The sequence below is a fragment of the Calonectris borealis genome, chromosome Z (assembly GCF_964195595.1).
Source record: "Calonectris borealis chromosome Z, bCalBor7.hap1.2, whole genome shotgun sequence".
In the NCBI taxonomy this organism is placed as follows: domain Eukaryota; kingdom Metazoa; phylum Chordata; class Aves; order Procellariiformes; family Procellariidae; genus Calonectris; species Calonectris borealis.
Window position 1 is genome coordinate 8,066,548 of NC_134352.1, and position 21,993 is coordinate 8,088,540.

The 21,993-nt window shown below is 39.8% G+C and overlaps 2 protein-coding genes across 13 annotated transcripts in view; both read right to left on the reverse strand.

Annotated features, from left to right (window-relative positions):
• Nucleotides 1–9,405, reverse strand: part of ZFYVE16 (zinc finger FYVE-type containing 16) — a 31,267-nt gene extending 21,862 nt beyond the window's left edge. For 5 of the 9 annotated variants that reach the window (XR_012670919.1, XR_012670918.1, XM_075137013.1 and 2 more), the window contains exons 1-3: nucleotides 9,190–9,405; nucleotides 8,577–8,701; nucleotides 145–2,324 (exon numbers count right to left, since the gene is read on the reverse strand). Coding sequence is in view for 7 of the 9 variants with exons in the window: in XM_075137013.1 (XP_074993114.1) it covers nucleotides 145–2,324; nucleotides 8,577–8,701; nucleotides 9,190–9,398 (2,514 nt within the window). In the remaining 2 variants the exon portion in view is untranslated. Of the gene's footprint in view, nucleotides 1–144; nucleotides 2,325–2,513; nucleotides 2,623–3,637; nucleotides 3,807–7,730; nucleotides 7,996–8,556; nucleotides 8,702–9,189 lie in introns of those variants that run through there. The other 4 variants (XM_075137014.1, XM_075137015.1, XM_075137017.1 and 1 more) reach the window with 4 other exon arrangements.
• Nucleotides 9,406–9,878: 473 nt separating this feature from the next.
• CCDC125 (coiled-coil domain containing 125) lies at nucleotides 9,879–21,992 on the reverse strand. 4 transcript variants are annotated; one of them, XM_075137329.1, is made up of 11 exons: nucleotides 21,722–21,992; nucleotides 20,131–20,189; nucleotides 18,674–18,760; nucleotides 17,725–17,802; nucleotides 16,926–17,011; nucleotides 14,749–14,831; nucleotides 13,733–13,848; nucleotides 13,054–13,161; nucleotides 11,862–12,033; nucleotides 10,380–10,513; nucleotides 9,879–10,250 (listed from the first exon to the last, which is right to left on the reverse strand). In XM_075137329.1, the coding sequence occupies exons 1-11, from the start codon at nucleotides 21,990–21,992 to the stop codon at nucleotides 9,915–9,917; spliced, it is 1,530 nt and encodes a 509-aa protein (XP_074993430.1). In that variant the 3' UTR covers nucleotides 9,879–9,914. The 4 variants fall into 4 exon arrangements, with proteins under 4 accessions (XP_074993430.1, XP_074993428.1, XP_074993429.1 ...); XM_075137327.1 differs by having other exon boundaries at nucleotides 20,131–20,225; XM_075137328.1 differs by having other exon boundaries at nucleotides 21,704–21,992.
• Nucleotide 21,993: the final 1 nt, after the last annotated feature.

A 21,993-nucleotide genomic window follows, 5' to 3' on the forward strand; every position in this document is an offset into this window, starting at 1 on the left:
AAAAATAAAATTAATTTTTTTAAAAATAAAATATTTTGAGCGTAGAAAAAATGTGCAATTATTCTTTCCCTTCTGTATTTTGGTTATCCTTAAATCAGAATTAATTCGCTTTCAGTAACACAGGACCCCTCTCCAATAACTTACCTTTCCGCATGCACGACAGTGGTGTCTCCTTTTTGTAAATGTGAACTTGACTTGGCAGTTCATGCAGTTGGGTGCCTCTGAATCAGGAACCCACAATGGTTGTTTCTGTGAGAGAGCTGCAGGTATTTTAAGAGATTCCGCATTTTCAGATGTTGGATTTCCTCCAGCTTCAGAGTTGCCTTCCCCAGAGTATGCAGGGTCAGAATTTTTACCAACATTTACGCCAGTGCCTGAGAAAGGAGCTTCTGGGGTAACAGAACTGGCTTCCTGGTTTTCTCTCTCAAGTACATCTGTTCTATTCGGTTGTCTCTGACCAACAGCTCCTTGGGAAAGGCCAAGCAACTGCTTTGGTCTTGCACCTTCAGTATGAACATTAGAAACTAGTGCTTCATTACCACTCTCAGTCATGTCCTGAATACGAGACATATTCTCTTCTGTTGCAGATTCCGATTCATTGGCAGTAAGAGATACTTTAAGATTACTATTAATGCCCGTTATCTCCTCCAGTTTTGCTTGCATATTTTCTTCAGTGACCTCTGTGAAATCCAGGTTGTTCACATTTGTGGAATTCCCTTCATCTGCATCAGCTTCCATTAGGTTACTATCATCATCTGAAGACTTCAACATATTGGACTGAAGACTTTGGCCGTACAAGAAATCATCAAGCTCAGCATCGCTTATTAGAGTATCACTTTTAATAACATCCTCCTCAATAGTAAAGTCAGCCATAATTGGGCTCATACCTTCATTGTAATAAGAGTCTATACCAACACCATATGGCTCAGGTTCATATTCCAGAAAAGCAGAAGCAAAAGCTTTGATTTGCTGAGAATCACTGTCATCAATTACATTCTGAGTATCATACTTCTCTCCATCTGTACTTTTTTCCACAATACTTTCACTGATTTTAGCTATACATTCCTCCTGTTCATGCAAGTCAGTGTTTTCGCAGGATTCCCTACCGGAGACATCAGTTTTAGACTTTATAGCATGAACAGTTAAAGTATCACTAATAACCCCCGCCATTTCATTTTGAGGTAGAGGATTACGTTTTTCTTCCATTACAACTAATGAACCACATATAGATACAGGAGGTGGAAGACATGACAGTGAGGTCTGGACATCCTCAGCTGAAATACACGAAGCTGAAACGCTGTTTAGTATTTCGTTGCTATTAAGTTCTTCATTTCCTACATTCCCTTCTGTGATTTTCTTTTCCAATACTACTTTAGCTCCTGTTTGACATGAGGAGCCTGGTAAAACAAAATTTTCAGGTAATGTTGCATGGCTTTTGTGCAACTGCGACCTCTTTGGCAGATCTGAAGGCATGGATTCAACATTATTCTCATCTTTCAAGTCTACCTTTTCTATAGCATTTCTTCCATATATCTCTCTGCTTACTGCGGAACATGCACTTTCATCTTGTGGTTCACAAGGCAATTTTTCATATGCTTCTTCATTTTTGGGACTGTATGCATTCGAATTCTGTGATGTTACAGGGACACATGCAGTATTGAGGCGAGCAGTTTGTTCAAGCTGATCAAATACTTCACTGCACTTTACAGATTCTATCCCGTGTTGATCATCACATGGATCTGAGATCTTCGCTGTAGCATAACTGTCTGATTTTAAAGCTAAATGATTAATCTCCTCTGTTTCAACATGTCCTGAATCTTGTAGCATTGAGTCCCCATCACTCTGTTCTGTACTTGAAAGACCACTGCAACCAGCTGATGACACACAAGTAGGAACAGGTATGCAAGATATGCCAAAGCCAATCAAACCTTCACTATACTGGAAGTCTTCTGGCTGCAACTTTTGAGTATCTTCATGAGCAGCCACTGAATGGATTAAGTTACCTGTGTCATTAACAAGATCACACACAGGTATACTACACCTTCCCACGTTTGAAGCCTGAATTTCATTTAAGGAACCACTGTCCACAGTGGACAAAAGATCAGGTCCAGCAACGCTCTTCTCATTTTGCAGTGAGTAACTCAGAAGCTCTTCACTTGTTCCAATATGGCTAGCTAGAGAGATTTCTTCTAATGAAGTACAATTGTTCGCATCCTCTTGCAGTTTTGGTGTTGGGTACACATGTAAGCAATCCAGATCCGAAGAAAGTGAATGGTGTTTTGAGTCATCTGGATTTTGAGGTGTTCTGTAGCAGTCATATTCATCTATTTTAAGCAAAAACAGATCAAAAGCAAAGTTTATAAAACTCTTCTCTTTCCACACTGCACTCCCTCTAAATCCCATCTATTCATCAATATAAGCTTCTATTTAGCATATGTTACTTTCAAATTCCACGGTAACAGTCATTTTACCAATATTATTATGCTGGAGAACAAGGCAGCACAGGAACTAACCTGTATTCTGTTCAAATTCATCAAGTAGTTTGTCCAAGTCACAGACTGCAGCTTTAAAGTAACTGTCCATTCTAGTTACAGTTCTAGTGAAGCTTTAGCCTTTTTAAACCTAAAAAGAAAAATAGTGTTTCACTCACAGCACTTTGCTGTTTACAAAGTCAAAGTGTTATTATTAGAAGACAACTTCTATGAAGTGTTTTTTCTTTTCAGTAACACTTTCTTCTCTCTCCATCTAAACAAAATGTAAGTACAAACAGGGCTGCAGACTGCCAGCCTCTATGTACTCTGAATATGCTCTACAGTATGCTCAGTACACTATGCACAATACGCTCAAAACTTCACCTTAAATCAGGAAATTGAGGCTGCCTTATTAAAACCAAATGCACCTAAAAGCACATACTATGGCATTATAACATCAGGAAGCTTAAAATCAGAAGGGATACTAAGATCTTCTAGACTGATCCCCTACCCATTTTACACCACAGAGTTCATAGGCAAAAAACCAAACCAGGCCATCATTACCCTTGCAACACAAGTGAACTGTTTAAATAAATGACGCCTACATAATCCCAGACATTTCATGCTTTAAACTGCAGTAGGAAGCACAAAAAGTATCCTTCTGTTGGCAGAAGCACCAGCACGAAAAAAGCCTCCTTTAGGAGTTCAAACCTGACAACCAGTTCAACACTGAGCATGTGAACATGACACTTAAAGAAACACATTCTCTTAGTTCCCAAGCTGTCCAACCAATCAGCCTCAATTTACTTTCAGCTATGACCAGATGTTTCAGATAAGACTAAACACAGGCTAAAACCTAAAATATATCAGGATTATAAACCAGATAACCAGGTGAAACACTGAAGTATGACACCATCGTCTTAACACGGAACGGCAAGGTGTTTAAGCAGGTTGAGGTCAGTACTCCTCCCCCACGATGACCAATGAGCTGCCTTTAAATCCTCCTCTTAAACCTTCCTCCAAGGCCAGGAAAAAAAAAATATGCAGCATGGTAATTCAGGTCATCATCTCTATTCTACTCAAATCACAAAAACCATTAACTTTCTCTGAGACCCAAACAAAAGCTTTCTGCCTTTTTTTTTTAAAATCTCTTTTTAGTGACTTACCAACTCATCAGAAAACTATTTATTAATCACATTCCCTATTGCAAAACATCCCATTTCACTTGTTTATTGAAGATTTCCAGCCACTCAACGTTATGCCTTTTTGGTCACTCTGAAGTGCTTTCTAATTCCACATCTTTTTAATGTCTGAACATCCATACTGTGTAATTACCTAGAACATATAATCAAGATGTTATTTACACTTCCCTTAAGTAAACTGAAGGGATTTATATCCCTTTAGTCTAATGTCTGGAAACTAGACCCGTGGAGGTCTGTCTAGTTTTCCTTCTACTCTTATCAGTGCATTTAGTCTTTGCATTGGCCAATTTCACACCCTACCCTATTCAACGTACTTTGACCAACTAGCACCGTCTTTTCTCAAAGCTTAGAGCCCAAGGAAACACCTAAATGCTCTCATATCACTTACGCCACACTGTAGCTATAGATCTAGATTCTACTGAGGTGTAAGGTTCTTCTCACTGGATGGTTCAGATCGGGTGCATTCACTTACTACCACATTAATATGCATGTGACAAGAATACTTTTTTAAGCTAATATATAGTTCAAATAGAGACTTGCAAAGCACAAGAAAGTGAAACAAATAGTATGCATTATAACTTAATGCAGTACTTTGTGCCCATACATAAGCAAAAAATAAACAATCTGAATATACCACTGTGTTGATATCCATGGTCATGAATTAGTCACTCCAATGGTCTTCAGCATGCTGCACCGTATGTCATGTCTCACATAGCTATCTAATGAGCATCAAACAGCAACAAGTACATATTTCATGCCATTTCTTACACTAATTGAATAGTTCTTGCCTGTAACAATCAACTCATCTCACAACCTCCTGGGAAGTGGGAGATTACGACTTGAAATGGAAGTTATTTCAATTAAGAGCCTTTCAAGGTTAACAGCTTTTGGTGATTCATGAAAAGACATAAAAGTACAGATCCCATCCTTAAAGCATATGTTTATGGACAGCAACAAAACTGACGGTCAAAAATTAGTCTAACAGATCATATAAACTAGAAATATTAAAGGATCATGAGAAAACTGGGCATCAAGAAATACATAGTGCTGATTTTATTCTCTGTAGGGATATATTATACCACCTTACCACTCAGGTACAACTTAAGTGACAACTAATGTGCAGACTAACAGCTGTGACAAAAAAGGGTAGTGGTCACAGGTCCCTCACCACTCTCCAGCCACACGTTCCCCAAGCCTTCGTTTGTACTAGCACCCACTCTCACCTCATCCCACAAGAAGCCAGGTCAAAGAGCTAAAAAGATAGAAAGTCGTGTACTTTAGAGGGAGAACAAAGTTAGTTTTTTGCTTGTTTCTCCACCAAAACAGGTCTCCAAAGTGAAACAAACACTAATGTAGCTCAAGGTCCTGGCAAGGATCTGTAAATCTGACTGCTTCACTCTTAATTATCTACACAAAACACTGTTTGCGGAGTTACAGCCCTGCAAGTTAAGCTCCCAATTTACCACAATCAGAATTTTGAGGTTTTTTTAAATCAGCAATAAATGTTTTTTAAAAAACCCCAATTTTTAATGAAGGAAACAGACATCTATTCCTAATAAATTAGACTTAAAGCCATCCTCTGAAATGAATTTTATTCAGGTATCTCAATGATGCCACAAGCTGTTACAAAAAAATCTTTTGTATTTAGTTTTAGAGATTTACTTTCACAGATTACTGTGCTGAATTGAGTGAATTAGGTCTGTTATTTCCTTAAGACATCCTACTGACCGCCTACTGTACGAGTAAACTACAAGGCCTGACGTCAAGAGAAGTGCTGGAGTGCTCACTTACTACTTCTTCAGCCAGAAATACACCAAAGATGACATGTTAACGGACAGACACAGGTCACATTCTGAACATTTTACACCATTACAGGTCATCAATTTTCATCACACCATTCATCCTTATGTACATCTCACTTCCTTAAGAACAGAACACACCGATCACAAAGGTTCCCAAGTATACGGGTTGGCAAAGATCCATTTTTTTTTTCCAGTTAGGAGTCAACTCTTTGTTTTGTTGATTGTGTATTCTTCAGCTTCAAGACAGAACACTTTTTGTTGATGTATTACAAAAAAGCACACTAAGAGTACCTGCCACTTCTCTAGGTAAACATTTGGTATGTTTCTAAACCAGCTCACCTTAAGTGTCTTATCTTTCAAAGCTTTTACTTGTGCCCTGATTTCAAGGCCAGCATTCTTTATTATCTTACTCCAGTTTATTTAGTGGAAAACTAACAACACTCCACTGCTATGCCAGGCAGCAGTCACCATGGTGCACCCAGGAAGCCAGCACCTAGAATAGCTGATGTGGACTGTACTGAAGTGAGCTACTCTGTGTCAATCTCAGGAAGGATTCTGAACAGTTAATATTTCGGTCACATCGACACCTGCTCAAACGCCCTTCTTTAGCTTCTGAGGCCTCCAAGAGGCAAGCTTAAATGGAACAAAAGAGGATAGCAAAGGTTTGCTTACGTTATTTGCCCAGTCAGACGAGGCTTGGTCTCTGGCAAATTCCTAATACTGCACTTTCAATTGCACAAAGACAGTATCTTAAGAAACAGAGGCAATAATTCTACTACATAAAAATGTTACCTACGGGAAGCAAATACTGTGATCTGGATGACTGTGCAACAAGTGCAAGTGCGTCAGTTCATTTATCACTTTATAGGCGGCTTCTTGTATACCCTTTGGAAATCACTTCTAACATAATAGGCACATATTCGAGAGTTCAAAACCAACTAGGGACTTCTCGACACACTCTTATTTAAAGGAGAAGATATCACAAGTCTGCTAGATAGAGAATGCCAAGCTACAATTTTTTTTTTCAAATACAATATCTCTAAATGGAGGTAGGTAGTAGTTTCAGTGGTGATAACTTGTAAAATAAAATGGGTAAGTTAATTATTACCAGCTAACCAGTTTAATGTCTGATGACAAGCTGCTTTTTGATGTTTACGAATCCCTGAAAAACACTTTCTGTAGAGTTAATACATATAGGCATTACCAGGTCTCCAGCTAGCCACAGCTAATTATCACTGCAGAATCCAGGCCTGCTTTTATGTGGAGCATGCTAAAACAACACAAGATCAGGTTTAGAGATAAAGAAACACACATATGCACAGCGGTCTTCACTCCAGAAAGCTGACCACTGTAGCCATCTTAATTTTAGGTTATCAGGAAAATCTTTTTGCTCATTGCAATGTTACATTGTTTCAACTCCATCATTGTGTTTAATCATTACATTTAGTCTGAGCAGAAAGCTATATTGAAGCTTTTATCCGCACAACAGGATTTAAGCAGTTTTTTCCAGTTTACTACCCAGCAACTACCATAACTAGAACAAAGCCTCTGATAGAAACACAACCATCAAAACCTATTTAAGTTCACAGTGCTATAGAAGTGAAGTACTGCATCAAGCACAGTATGCCTCTTCACCCGCCTTAAAGATACTTAATTATTTAATTTCCAGCTTTCTCTTTCTCGCCCCCCCCATAATATCCCTATGCCATACATCTAACCATAGGCTTGAGGCCCTACAGACAAAAAAAATTTAAGGGTACAACTGCACATGGAATTCATCAGCGATCAATTTAACAGGGTAGTTCATTACAACTGAGCAAATGCTTTGTAAAAAACTTAAATGTTGTCAAATAAAAACTAAAATGATTCTTGCTGAGCAAGGCAACATATCATCCAACCCAAATACTGCAGCGGCTGCTGTCACTGCAAATTTACTAGCTGAATCAGGGGTTGAAGATAAAAAGTTACAGAAGTTTTCAGACCCATAAGGAAAAGCTTATGTGGCACACTGCAAAAAACTAAACTGCCTTGCTTAAAGAGCAACATTCTGTTAGTTCAACACAATTTCTTCAGAAGAACAAAACTCTATCAACAGCATCATGGTATTATCACCACACCAACCAGACAACTCTATCCCAACATCTTCAGCTCCTGAAGATTTTTTTTCATTCATCCACAGTAATTTGTTATTGCTCTTCTGAACAGAAAATAGTATCATTCATGCCACACAGATAAAATTGTCTGCCAACAATTACCGATTTTCAGCAGTGCTCCAACACATCAGCGGTACCATCAGCAGCCAGGCCCACAGCTGAAGAATCCACTTGCTCAACTGCACAAACGCATCTCTCACATACTGCACACAGTGCCATCATCACTAGTTGTATCAGCATTTATTACTCAGCATTAGAAAATGAGTCATGAGAATATGATTATTACATCAGGTCTGAAAGATCTTTCCTCAACAGAAACCAGCGTTCCCTCAATATTCTCATCTTTTCTGATTTGCATTATTAATAACCAGATATTCATATTAGACAATGAATATGTCAGTGTACAAGCACTAGATGTGTTACATTGTTTCAACTCCACCATTGTGTTTAATCATTACATTTAGTCTTTGCAGAAAGCTATATTGAAGCTTTTATCCGCACAACAGGATCTAGTACTGGCAGTCAACTGGATCCTCTTCTGTGCTCATTTCTCCAGAACGTACCAATAACCAGTTCTCTGCCATTATAGCTTGTTTTTGAATACAGACTGAGAATGTTTCCCAGTTTATCCAGAAGCATGTCCTAAAACATTTAATGCCTGTAAGTGTATGATGTAAGCATGTCCATTATACTCTGTATCAAAATAAATAGAACTGAAGTAAGCAAAAACATCACTATCTCTAAATCTCTAGGGGCAATTAATCCACCTAAGCAATCTAATATGCCCTACACCACGTGTGTACAGTAAGAGTACTGTGCAGTGAGCTGCTACAGCGTGCAAGTAGCAAACTCTGCTAAAAAACCACACGGGTTTGTTTTTGTTTCACTACCATCTTCCATTTCCAGAAAGCGCATTCACTGATGCTACCGAGACTGCAAAATCCTTACCGCAAAAAGTGTCTGTGACTAATGGCCGTCTGAATAGTTCTGAAGTACACAAGCCCTTCTTCAGGTCTGGAATAAACTTCAGCGCTCCATGCCAGCTTTGGACTCTCCTCAATCGAGACACGCACCTGTGCCAGTGCAGGTACGACAAAGGCAGTCAGCACCTGCGAACAGAGCTGACCGCGGCAAGGGAGCGCTAACACGAGGCCATCAGCCTTGGGGGCGGGAGACACACGGGCAGGTTACAGCCGCGCCCGGCGCCTCCGAAGAAATCCCGCCCGTGCAGCGGCCCGCGCCCCCCGGGCGCCTCAGGCCCCCAGCGGCTCCTGCCTCTGCCCTGCCGCAGCCCCCCCGACGCCGCCGCGCAGCCCCGGCCGGGAGCCTCGGGAGGCGCCGGCACAGGGCGGCCGCCCCCCGCCCCGCCCCGCAGCTCCGCGGGCAGCCCCGCTCTCCCCGCCAGGGAGGGGCGGCCCGGGAGGCCGCGGCTGCCGACGGGAGGAGGCCGTGCGGCGGCAGGACACCCGCGACTGCCGTCGGGCCGCGCGTCCCCCCCCGCGCCTCGCTCGGCGCCCCGGCCCCACCGCGGCTCCCGCCAACCCCGCCCGCACATCCTCACCCCCAGGCGGCGGGGCAGGGCTGCGCTGCCGGGCGAGGGGAACTTGCACGACCCGGCGGACGCCGCGCTCCTGCTGTGGGGCGGGCGGCGACACCCCCGCCCCCGCCGCCGGCCGTTCCCCTCAGAGGCAGCCCCTCCCCCCGCCAGCGGCTCCGGGACGGCCGCGGCAAGCGCCCCTTGTTTGTGCGCCCAGCCGCTGCTCGGCGCATGCGCGGCGGCGCCCCGCCCGCCCAGCCGCCGCCACCCCGCCCCGCCCCGCCCCCGCGCCTGTGCAGAGGCAGGGCTCCGCGCCCCAGCCGGCGCGGGGGTGGGCGGGCCGCCGGTGTGACTGACGCGCTCCCTCCACGCGCGCTCCCGCGCACCGCCGGCAGAGGGCGCCGCCACGCCCCGTGGGGCTTCTGCCGCGCGCGCGGCCTCTTGACATCTCTTTCCGCGGTGACGTGACTTTTACTCCGTCAGTCTCGTCACAGATAATGTGGAGTCAGGGAAGGGGTTGGCAAAAGCGAGGGTTCAGGCAGCTTCATCTTGTTTGGAAATTACTGTTAAATGAATTAAAACGGGCTGTTTCGCCAAAGTAATAGTTACTGCGCTATTACAGTATCATTAAAGACGGTATCAGCTAGCGCGTTGTCCTAGTTTGGCCCCCAGTGATGTAACCACAGGACGTTTTTAGGCATTTCCACAAGATCTTTCTTTTTTAAAAATAAGTTTATTCCAGCAGATGGCTATATAGAGATCACTACAGTTTCGTCCGCTTTTCCACACGGATTATTTTCTTCACAGTGCGTAGTCTCTGATGGCCAGGAGTGTGATTTTCGAAGCATTTTTACTGGATTTTCAAATGCTTTTGCACTGGGAACTGAAGAATTGCTGTTTTGAGAACAGAGGTTTTGGCAGCAGGACTGTACAGGGTCCGATGACCCCTGGGCTTCGTACTGACGACTCCCCCGCGTGTCATTTCCTTTATCCTGTTCCAAAACATCCTCTTTCGTCTCCATTGCGCGAGCTAGCATGTAACTAACCTTCCTTTGATGAGCCAGAGCCTCCTCTTTGTCATTTACCTTGGCATTTATTTGAAAGAGAAAGAAAAGAAACTAGTTTATAAGCTAAGAACAAGGCAGTCTATGTAAATCGACAGTTACATTTGCACCCTTAAGGACTCACGATGAATAGTTTAACAAAACACTAACCAAATCTATTAACATCTTCAGGATTTCATGAGGATTGTCTAGCTCCTCAACTTTCCTGCAGTCCACATCTGATGAGAGGAGGCCGGATAGTTTTTGTCCCAGTCTATTCTTGTTCCCTTGTAACTTGACATGTCCTAAGGAACACAAAAGCACATGAACTGTGGAACTTAGGAAGAGAAAAACGACTTTGGGATAAAATGGGCACGCATAAAACTGGATTCTGAACAATCTCTTCTAAAAGGGCAATGCAAGCTACGGTTTCTCCCACCGTACATGACAGATCAGTTGCATGCAGCACCACCCTTAGCATCACTTAAAGGCTAAACAGACCTGTCATCGAATATATGGGCAAATCGAAAATAAAACTCCTTTCGCTGTATGGAAAATATACTTGAACACTCTAGTTAAACAATAATTTGTGGTAACTTGTTTGTAAACAGTAGGTAGCCTGAAAAAAAGGGTTTTTGACACAAGCTGTTTAATAGTTTCTAAGATTTCTAAACAGATTAAAATACATTAAAATTATAAAACATAGTATCAGGATATAGATCTGGGAAACAATGACATCGGTATAGGGGAAACAGATTTTCGGGACGTATGCTGTTTTAGTATTACATCCTGAGGCTGCTCAAGGAATCTGGAAGACCCACCAAAGTTCTAAGCCTGGCACCTCCAGGTCAATGACTAACACAAATGTATCTTGAAGTGCCATTCCTAAATTCTGCTACGGTTTTGACCATGACATAAGCACTTAAATACTTCTCCTTATCCTTTTTCTTAAAGAAGAAAAGGGTAATAAGAATTTTTCCTCTTTTACAGAGTGCTTTGTAACTCACAGATGACCATGTGAAGTATAAGAAGAGTAATAAATACCAATGTAGATACACATACATAGTAAAAAACTGTATTGTATTTAGTATTTCAGTGAAAGCTCAGCATGTATTTTTTGCATTTCTCCTCCTTCCCTAACTCTTATATAGAGATTATTTGGAAAAAACCCAGCACATTAAATAGGTGATAGCATCTAAAATGGCCAGGCTAAATTTGCCAGATACTAGCTTTTTTTTTCTGTTTTCATAATAAACATATTTAATATCTAGAATGTTACTGCCATCCTGAATAACAGCTTATTTATTCTAGCATGTTTTTACTCAGATAATACAGTTCATGAATGCGTAATAAAAAAAGGTTACATTAAAAGCCTAGACTGGTAGCTCCAATGACCTACAGTAGTACTTATATAGTCCACTTAAACACAGACATCCGACATTATACATGCAAAACTTCAGTTACATGACACACTATTTAACGTATTTACAGTTTTGACGTGACTTTGTTCCTTTCTTATCGACTCTTCAGAAACCTCAGTCAGCAATTAAACCACAACAATACATTTAATACAGTAAGAAAGATTGCCTGTGCCGCTTGTCAGGTAACTTCTTTTCTATTCAACCATTACAGACACATAGCATGCCCAGTTACCATCGTCTTTCAGACGTCTCCAGTTTATAAATTTCGTTTCCTTCTTAATCTTTATCACTTCTGCAAGCCTCAGGGCTTGGTCCTTCCTCTGCATTAGCTGTTGCTCAAAGGCAATTCTGAAAGCATCTGCCATTATATAAGCTTCATCTTTACTCTTCTTCAGATTTTCGATCTGGTTTTAATTCAGAGAAAATTTAAAGTGTATTAAGCAATTTGGAAGCAATAGCAGATTTAAAACGTATATTAAGAGACAGACTGAAGCCATTAACACAGACAACTTTTAAATAAATATAATCAAGGAAGTACTAGAAACCAAATGAAGTGCTTTCTTGCCACGTTAAGAAATACATTTTGAAACGTGTATTGAAGTCCTCACCCTTCCTCTTCTACGCATGCACACACCACCACCCACCTACACAGACAAGCTGCCAGCACTGCCTATTTATCTCTGCGCATGCAGAAGAGCTTGAGGAGGGCGTTCGTGTCGCATGCCGGTTGGGCCAGGAGCAAAAGGAGCAAGAGAATGGTATCTCTGTCGGGGATAACAACTTTGGTACAAAAGGGACATGACAGTATCTCTTTTCAAAACCCGTAAGTCAGCTGAAACTTCTGCACTGGGACCACGAGGACGGTTACCACATTTGCAGAGTCAAATACAAATTAGAATAAGAATTCTAAAACTATAGAATTTCACTAAATTAAAAACCTTAAGAGCTTGAAAATCACATTATTTGTTTAAGCGTGATGTAAATATAGCGTTTTCAGCAAGATCAGCTTCCTGACCTAGCTGGGTGAGCGAGCTTGGGAGTGCTGACGTCAACGCGAGGCAGGGGTGGAATGCACTGCCAGGAAGGAAGGAAAAGGGCCAGTGATAGTCCACAGTCACAGAGTGTATACATTTATAGAGTGTTTTTTCCTTTTTTTAGATTAAAAAAAAGTGAATGGAAGGAAAAAGAATGAGAAAGAGAATTTTTTTTACTAGTAAAGCTGATTGATATCATAATTACAGTTTTGTATCAGCAAAAGTTAGGGCATTACAAACATTACAAACAAACATTACACTATTTCTGAGATGCGTTCTTGTTTTAAGACACATTAGTTTGTGTAAGCTGCAGTAGAGCGTTTCTGGCTTTATTTGGTTTTGAGCAGAAAACCTCCTCTGCTTATTGGTCTCTACGTCAAGCAGCATTACCTCTTGCTTGAGATGAAGAAGTTGTTTTCGAGTTACAGCTGCCATTTTAGCACAGGGACAAGGCTGCCCTCCAGATGTATTGCAGGTGCAGGCTCCAAGAACTGCCAGCTTAAAATCCAAAACAAACCACCAGTTAAATATCTATCTGCATATACAACGCAATCCAAAAGATGCTGGATAACTAGCAAAAAACCATCCTGAAACTACAAAGGGAGTGTAAGTGTTAGGGGAAGCAAGCTACAAAAGATTTAGGCATGATTTCTTTTGACTCACAACCACACGTGTCAAGCATATTTTTCTGCAAGATACCCTAAAGGCAAAAATTGTTGGCCTGTGTATGCTACTCCCTGCAGACCTCATTAGAATTTTTTTTCACTCAATAACGTAAAGCAGTAGGCGTACAAATTAAGAATTATGATACTAGGAAGAAAAAAATAAGCATGCTGGCTTGTGAAAGATAGCCTGATGCTCCTTCTGTCTACTTTTTCTTTGCAAGATAGGAATCATGACGCACCACAAATTAAAAAACTGATTAACAGGCATGCAAGGACATATTGTCATTAGCTAAAAAGGTCCAGAGAAACAGTTAAATAATCAGTAAGCAAAATTTATCCAGATATTTTGAATATAAACATATTTTTTAACCAGCCATTTTGAAAAACATGTAAGTCATACTTACTTCAAGACCTGTAAAATCTGTAATGTCACTTTTATTCAAGGACATGTTCTCCTGAACAACCTTCTGTTGTTTCACATCTAGCATTGCAAGGAATTCCAAGCACTGCTGATTCAGGACTATAATATAAAACAAGAAAAGTGATTAAAAAGTCTGCTGCTCTGATCTCTTAATTTCTGGGTTTAACTACACCCCAATTAAGCAGTTCTGTAGTTTAAGCATCCGTTTGGGAATGTGATGAGACTATGTAGATCTAGAAACTCGGATCCCAGTTGTCTGTCTTTCTGTGCTTTCCTAGAGGTAATGACCCACTTACAGAGACACCATCTCAGATATCACTCTGCCTTAGTACTAAGGGCTCATCTCTTTGTATACTTACAACTAAGGCAGCTGCTCTTTTAGAACAGCACAATATTGGGAAAATAATGATGCATGTCAGCTATCTTAAAGCTTTTCGGAACCAAAAATAAGGGAAAGGGGCTTGAGCCAACTGACCCAGGCAGATGTCTGCACAACCTGCAGTTTGAAAGCCTCCACTATAAAGCCGACACGCTGAATACCTCGAAGTTTGTGCTATGGGAATCTTTAAGTGGGTATGTTAAAAGTGAATGTCTCTGACGCAGTTTGTCATTGTAGCAGGAGCACTCGGTGGCTCCCCTGGCTGCTGTTGCCTCCTTCCAGGACACGACTGGGAGGACAGACCGGTTGTTTCCCTCCACACCCAGGGTGTCACCAGGCCAGTGAGATAAGATAGGCATACTCCTTTCACACCTGATCTACTTTTTAAGCGATGCATACCTGACTTTTCCTATCATTTCATGGTTTTTTTTTCAGTTCAAGTGACAACGTGAGAAGAAAAACAAACACAACTTGTCTGTTTAAAGAGGGTTTCTGCATATCCACTAATATCAGCTGCCAGTAACAAGAGACTTATCCCAACAGACAGCTTCCTTCATAGCTAAATCCTGAATTATTCCTGAGAAATAGTATGTGAAGAGGAATAGCTGTTGGTGGCTTACTTGCATTTTCAGCTTTAAGAGTTTTAACTTCTTCTGTTCTCAGTTTCAATGCTTCCTTAAGAGCTGCATTTTCACAATATATCCTGCAGATATAGAAAAAGGCTGTATTATCTTTTTAAAAAAAATCTTAAAATGGTCACTCAAATTAGCCTGTTAAAACACTGTATCTAATATTTCTGCAAATTAAAATTAGGATTACTGACAAAATTGAAGAAAAAAATCAAAACTGAATGGAGTTGAGTATTCTGTTTGACAAGATATTATCCATGCAGCATTATACAAGCAGTTTCCCCACTTGTACAGTGTTTAATGCAAAATATTGTAAAATTTTTCCGTAGCAATATCTGTACCAATAATATGTAGTATCTTATTAGATCCAAATCTGCTAGCCAGGGGCTAATAAGCTACCTAAAACTTCTCTGAAGAAAGTTCTGTGCGTAGGCTTGGTCTGACTGGCACAGAACCAAGGCTAAGAAAGCAGGCTATGCCAGGCAGGAGGGCTTCTGTGGAGTCAACTCCTCCTTATCCAGGCTGCAGGTGGCTCTGCAGAGAGCAAAACCAAGAATCTCTGCACTCATACAGAGGTTTCTCTGCAACCCAGATAGCATGTGCTGTTCAAACAGGCTCACCTTGTTCATGAAACCACACCCTCACACAACCAATTTAAACACTTCCAAGCATGTTCAAGTGAATGTTAAAAAGGAAAATTAAAAAAAATCACCTAAGTAGATGGTGCCAACAACTTCAGAGTTTAACAAGAGGTGAGTTTAAGTACCGCATTACCATGAGAAACCCAAAGAAATTTGTAATTATAAACCTCTGGAACACTTGCTAGAAATCTTACTTCCTTGAAAGAGCAAAATTGTTATTGGACATGTGACAACATGGCTCTGGTCTTAATTTTAAAAAGTAAACTTCCTGTATGCTTAATAGTGTTCTCAAGAACAGCTGTACTTTGAAGCATTGCAACCTGAGAACACACAATATGCATTTATAATCCATTTTTCCTTGAAGTATTTAAGTATTTCCTTGTTGAATAGAAAAGTGGCAATCTAAAGTCCTAAATGTTAAGGCAATACAATTTTTTTGGTGCATCTCTTCAGCTCTCAGTAAATGCAACATACTGTAAATTCATGGTTTTGTTTGAAACTAAGTAGTAACCTGAATTATTTCACTAGAATAAACAAAGGGAAGTACACAGTCTTCTCATCCTGCTGTCTCAGATATCAGAACACCTTTTTGCAAAGCAGACTGAGCTCCTGGCTTGCAGTTTTCTGAAGCCACGTCTCTAGCTTTCAACAATTAACAGTAGTTTTGTTGCTCCGAACTACCTGGCTATGCTTCCTACTCTCTTAAGTCGGGAAAGCCAAAGCGTTTTTCAAGAGGTATCCCTTAACAAGCATAACTAAGTTAACCGGTGAACAAGATACAATATCTTAACAAAACTCTTCTTATAAATGAATAGTTTGTAAAATTTTGGCTTATTCTTTGAGTCAAAGTTTGAAAATTTTAAATAAAAATCTCCTCTGAAATAATTGTAAATCTGATGGGTAGACATCAGAGATATCATTTCTACATTTAAATAAGTGAGCCTGCTGGTCACATTTTTCAAGGTCTGTTATTGCATTATTAGTTTAGTGCCTCTGGCATCTTCTGCTTGCCTAACCACACCTGCTGTCCATCCAGAGTAACTCTTATTTAAACAAAGAACCAGTTGATCAGCCTCTCTCAAAAGCATTCCATTTTACCTGTATGTATGCTCATACCTACAATGCAAGAAAATAAAGCAATGATTAACCAGCAAATTATATTTCCACATGCATGCACATACCATTATTTTCTATGCCTCATTTACATTTAAAGTAAATAAGGACAAGCTGGCTCCCAGGTGGCTAACATAATAATGTAATAGGATGCAAATGAAAACTCAGCCTAGCAAAGGTAGCCTGTATACCCACTAAAGAATTGAGACTTAATAATTTTAGTTGTTTTAATTGAAAAATAGGTAGGTGACTAACATGAAAATTAAATAAACCTTCCCAAATTTGGACGGAAATTAGGAAAACACAGAAACCCCCGAAAACCCGATGAAGCAAACTTGGAACACAAGAAAGATGACATACAGCATTCATTGCAATTAAAAAAAACCCCAAAGATACACAGTGCAAGTCAAATACCTGTCATATTTTTCTGTCCATGTGTCTTCTATGTTTTTAAATCTATCCTGATCAAATTCAATTTCCCATTGCAAAATATTTATTTCCTGTGGAAACAAAACAAACTTGCAGCAGCTCATTACAGGCCTCCCATTGAAAGGAAAAAGAGGAACTGCTGGTGCCAAGTTTGGCACTGGAAGAGATCTAGGTGACCAACGATGATGACAATCTACGACACTGTTAAAAATACATTTGGTGCCAGAGACCAAAAAGTTTCTGCATCGCTGATCTATGGATTCCAGACCGTTTTGCATGAACTAATGCTTGCAGTGGCTTATGACAAAAACAAACCCATGCTGTCTCATTTCCCTTACTGTTCTGTGGAAAAGTCACATAGGAAGAAAAACAAAGCATAAAACTCAGTTTAACAAGATAGCTCAATGCCACCTTCCTCCTCCTCCCCATCTTCCCTATGAAAACAGGGTACGCATTTCTTAGACTCGTTAGGAAGTTCCAGCTTAATAACTAAGAAATAGTGCAACTCACCAAGAATGACTGTGAAACTCACAACAAAGACCAGAGAGACCTCTAGTAACTTTCAGGTATTATTTGGACACACTATAGCATGAAAACATTTAGATTAAAAGGGTGATACACTAACATTTTCACTTTCTACTAAAAAGGAGTCAGAATACTTTCAAAAAAAAATGGAACCAACAGCAAATTTGTACTGATTTAAATAAACAGTCTCATAACCCCTTATTAATAGCAATGGACTTCTATGTTTTTGTACAGGTGTGAAGGAAACATGCACCCTTACCTTTTCTAAAGTTCTCTTTTCTTCCTCACTTTTTTGAAGCATTGCTTTTGTATGACTAGTAGCTTTATTAAACACTGCCTGCAAAAAAAAGCATAACTCTGTCAAATACTAAAAGGAAACTTTAAAGTTTTACTTTAGCAAAATTTTCAGTTTTACATCAAGAGAAGTTCACATTCTTAGTTAAACAGGAGTGTGCAGAATTACAAACACACTAGGTTCTAATTTCAAGCCACTAAATAGCTATGTTGCATAACAAACTTGTGTTTCAATCCCATAACCTTTTCTATTGAAAAATGTAGTGTCATTTGAAATGAGATCACATCTTCTTTAGGGCTTGTCCAGAAAATCAGCTCTTAAAAAAACTGGTTATAACATACTCATACTTTGATCCAGGTGTAACTTACTAAGAATGTGTGAGGGTAGAAACTGCAGAACTATAAATGGGTTATGCAACTAGGCTAAAAAAAAGGAACTGATTTCAACATAATTCATTCTGATAGTGAATAAAAATATTACAAACTGTGAACAAAAGACTGATGTAACGCATTTAACGCATCCTATCCTCTAAGACAACAGATGGACTAGTCAACTGAAAATACCTGTGCTTTGCAGCAGAATTTCAAGCACTGGCAAAACCTGTAATTTAAAGGACTGGAAAGAAGGCCTTATTCTTTAAGTTAAATATCTAAATCTTCAAGGATCCTCAAAGATAAAATTATGAGAATTTGCTACAACAGTAAAATCTTCTTAAATAACCACAATAGTTCCATGCAGAAAAAGTAGTAAATTGTAGAAGCCGAGTCTGTAGACACTTGCAGACTCAATGCTTTAAATTATAGCCCTGGGAAGAATGTAAGGTTTGGGGGTTTTGATGAGGAGTGGCAGGAAGATTTCCTCTGTTTCCTTTCCTTTACCACTAAGTACTAAATGATTTCTGAACAACTCCTACCATGCTCTGCAGAATTCTTAGGGCTTCATCTTTTCCTTCAAGCTGTCTTTGTGACGCTTCAAGCTCAACTTTCAAAATTTCAGCTTCCTGAAGCAAAATAAAATAGTACACTGAGTAAAAGCCAAGGTAATCCTGTTAAACCTCGACTGTAACAGCAATGTAAGTTTTCCCTCTTCAAAACAAATACGGTTCTTTTCTGACTAATGGCTTGCGATGAAAAAATGTTAAGAGTGCATGTTAGCACAAAATCCTTAAGGAAGAATACTTGTAATTATTATTCTTTCTGTTCTCTTCCAGTGTATCTGGAAAATAAACCACTAAATACTGCAGTTCTTCCTTGCTAAAGAAGTTGTATATACCAACACAGGTCTGGAGCTTCAAAATAAGTAAGCAAAACAGAATAGCAGATACACGTGCATGCAAATATATGCAGCAGATAAAATACAGTAAATATTACAAATATATACTAAAATATACATGCTACACTAATATAATGTACTATATATTACACAAAATATCCATACTCTATAGCGCAGATATCATGTTAGGACAGTTAGATCAAAACCACTACTTGTCCAGAACAAAACAACAACAACAAAACAGATTCCTGCTACAGGTACATGCCAATCATGTCTTTATGCAACATTTCCTCCTTCAGAAGAAAGCAGTTTTTCAATTTCCATCTGTTAAAAGAAAATTTACTGCTTTGTGTACTTATCTTTCCTTAACCCCTATGTAGGTCACTCAGTTGTTCACTTATTATACAAAACTTTTTTCATAGTTCTTCCAGTTCTATTACTTCAGCGATTGATACTGAAATTGTATCTGGGAGCAGCGGCAATTTATCAGTTTTGTCTAATTGAAAATGAGTAAAGTTCCTTGACATTTTAACTTGCTGTGCACTGAAAGTTCTTCATGCTAAGACAGCTTGAAAATGAAATACCACAGGCTATCCTGAGGTTAAAGTACACAGTGCAGATGAAGTGTGTATTTTCACAGCTGAGATCACCCTGCTCTTTCTGCCTGGACTGATGCCAACACATCAACACATTTAACCACAGTAAAATTAAAATGTAGGAGTTAACTTCCTTTCAACAAAAATGCAGTAAAAACCCAAAGACTATTCTCTTTACACTGCAGATTTTCAGGCCCAAAGCTTAATAAAAAAAGAAAACCTGCTAGAAAAGGAGTACAATCCTTCCAATATTCTCTAGATCTTTAAAAACACTTCTCTGTTCCCTCTCCACCTCTCCCCCCCAAAAAAAAATCCAGAGTATAAAATGCATTTCACACTGTGATTTTCTGGCATAACATTTAATGAGGCTTCCACCCAGCACTCTAATTTCAAGAACCTGAATCCATCCAAGACTCTGGATGTGCCAAGATCTTCAGCTAAACTAACACTGTGCTTTACTTTGCTACATTAAAAGAGCAGCACACTTGGCACAGTTACTAACCTCTAGAGCTTCCCGAAGTTGTTGCTTTAGTTCTTCATTTGACACTTCAGTATTAGATTCTGTAAGATTGATAGCAGATACTAAATGATGAGATGCTAAAATATTTACAAAAGAAAATATGAGAATTTGCTTTACCCTGAAAAAAGGTAACAAGTGGAGGTGAATTTTCATCTTTGTGTTTTTTTTCTTCTGGAGCTGATACACAGATTTAAGAAATACATAAATACTAAGCTCAACACATTGTTTCACAGTTAAGGAAGCGAAATGGCAAAAAAAAGATCAGTTGTAAAGAGACCTAAAATACGGACAATTATTTCTGAATTTCCTAAAAAAAAAACACAACAAAATTGCCATCTTGAGTAAAAAAAAGATTTCATTTTTTAGATTCTTTTTAGATTGTAACTTTTCAACAGCCAAATTCAAAACAACAGTAGCTAGCTATTTAGAAGTAGGAGCAATTCAAGAGACGAAGATCAAGTACGGTGGTGGAGTATCCCACAAGATCCATTATTCCTCTAAACAGCAGTTACTACTGGTACTGTTTTTCTTAAACTGAGCATCGCAGAGATATGTTAAGATGGAGCCTCCGTCTAAATCAAAGTCAGGTTCATGTGGGCTTTAGTCATGCTTTCATGGATACTGCTGTGTGAAAGACCTAGATCTAAGACAAGCATCATACAGAGACCGTCAGAAGGACAGTGAAACCAATAAGAATTACGCTGCTCTTGTAGCATCTCTCTGACGCTGCTAAGACCAATAAAGAATAATTACATGGCTTAGCTTACTGTGGTATGTGGAGAGGATAGTGGGGACTTGTTCTAAACGAGAGAGATAAGCAAGTTATACGGAAATATTTCAGTCAAAATACTTAAAATGGCTAAAAATGTAAGGCAAAGCAGCTAAAGTGCAATGAACAGTACTGCCTTTATTTGATTTTATTCACAGCAGTGTTTTCTTCACAAAAAAATGAATGCCAACATTGGGAGAACGGAGATGTGGAGATTTTAAAAACAACTTCTTAACCTCAAAAGTATGCCAATTTACAAGTCTCAATTAAATAGCAAAGGGGATTTTGAATATTTAGCTATAAGCTTTAGATACATCTCTAGGAAGACACACTTAAACAAACCAGGAATCCAAGCAATTCCATTCAATTTCACATATGTATTTAGAGAAAAACAATGCTGTCCCCCACCACAGGATGCTCTTTGCTAACTGTCACTTTTAAACGCAAAACTAAACCCTTCAAAAATGGTCATTCTACACAAAGAAGGGCCACAGCCTCATTCACTGAAAAGCAATTCTGCTGTTTATGTTTTGGGAGGAAGATCTAGGAACAGGGACTGCTCTGCTGCCTCAATGGCATTGAGCATCTCCTCCTGCGACACCAAGAACAGACTTACAGGCTGCACCAAGCTGCCAGGCTGCGTTGGATCCCAGCAGGCATGTCTCGGAATCCTTCAGAGATTTCAAAGTGTTTTGGCAAACACCTTGAATTAAACTTGATGACACCTTATGAAGCAGCTGAACTGCTCAGTTTTGCTGACAGATTTTTCTCACGGTGAATACTTACCTTCCAAATTACTCTTACCACAGCTATTTTGTCGGGTTGAACTAATAACAGGCTTTTTGGATGATCCATCATAAAAACTGTTTCGTTTTGAACTGGGAAAAGCTGCAGCATCACCTTCTTCCACTCTCTTTGCTGACAAGAGAGAATTACAAACCTTTCCAGATCCCTTCCTAGATCTAAATGAATAGGAGTTTTGTAGATTTTCCTTTTCATAAACAGCTCCAGGTCTCCTCCCGAGCCCATTTCCCAAGTCTCCAAATGTCATGTCATCCTCTTCTGCTTCCTCCATC

Excerpts from the sequence above, each read along its gene's own strand:
- CCDC125 (XM_075137326.1), bottom strand. The coding sequence starts at position 21,992 with ATGGAGGAAGCAGAAGAGGATGACATGACATTTGGAGACTTGGGAAAT. Across the intron at positions 12,034-13,053 it reads TTCTTCATCTCAAGCAAGAG|ATCGAAAATCTGAAGAAGAG; the intron begins GTAATGCTGCTT and ends AATTAAAACCAG. Across the intron at positions 10,514-11,861 it reads GAGACGTCTGAAAGACGATG|GACATGTCAAGTTACAAGGG; the intron begins GTAACTGGGCAT and ends TGTGTTCCTTAG.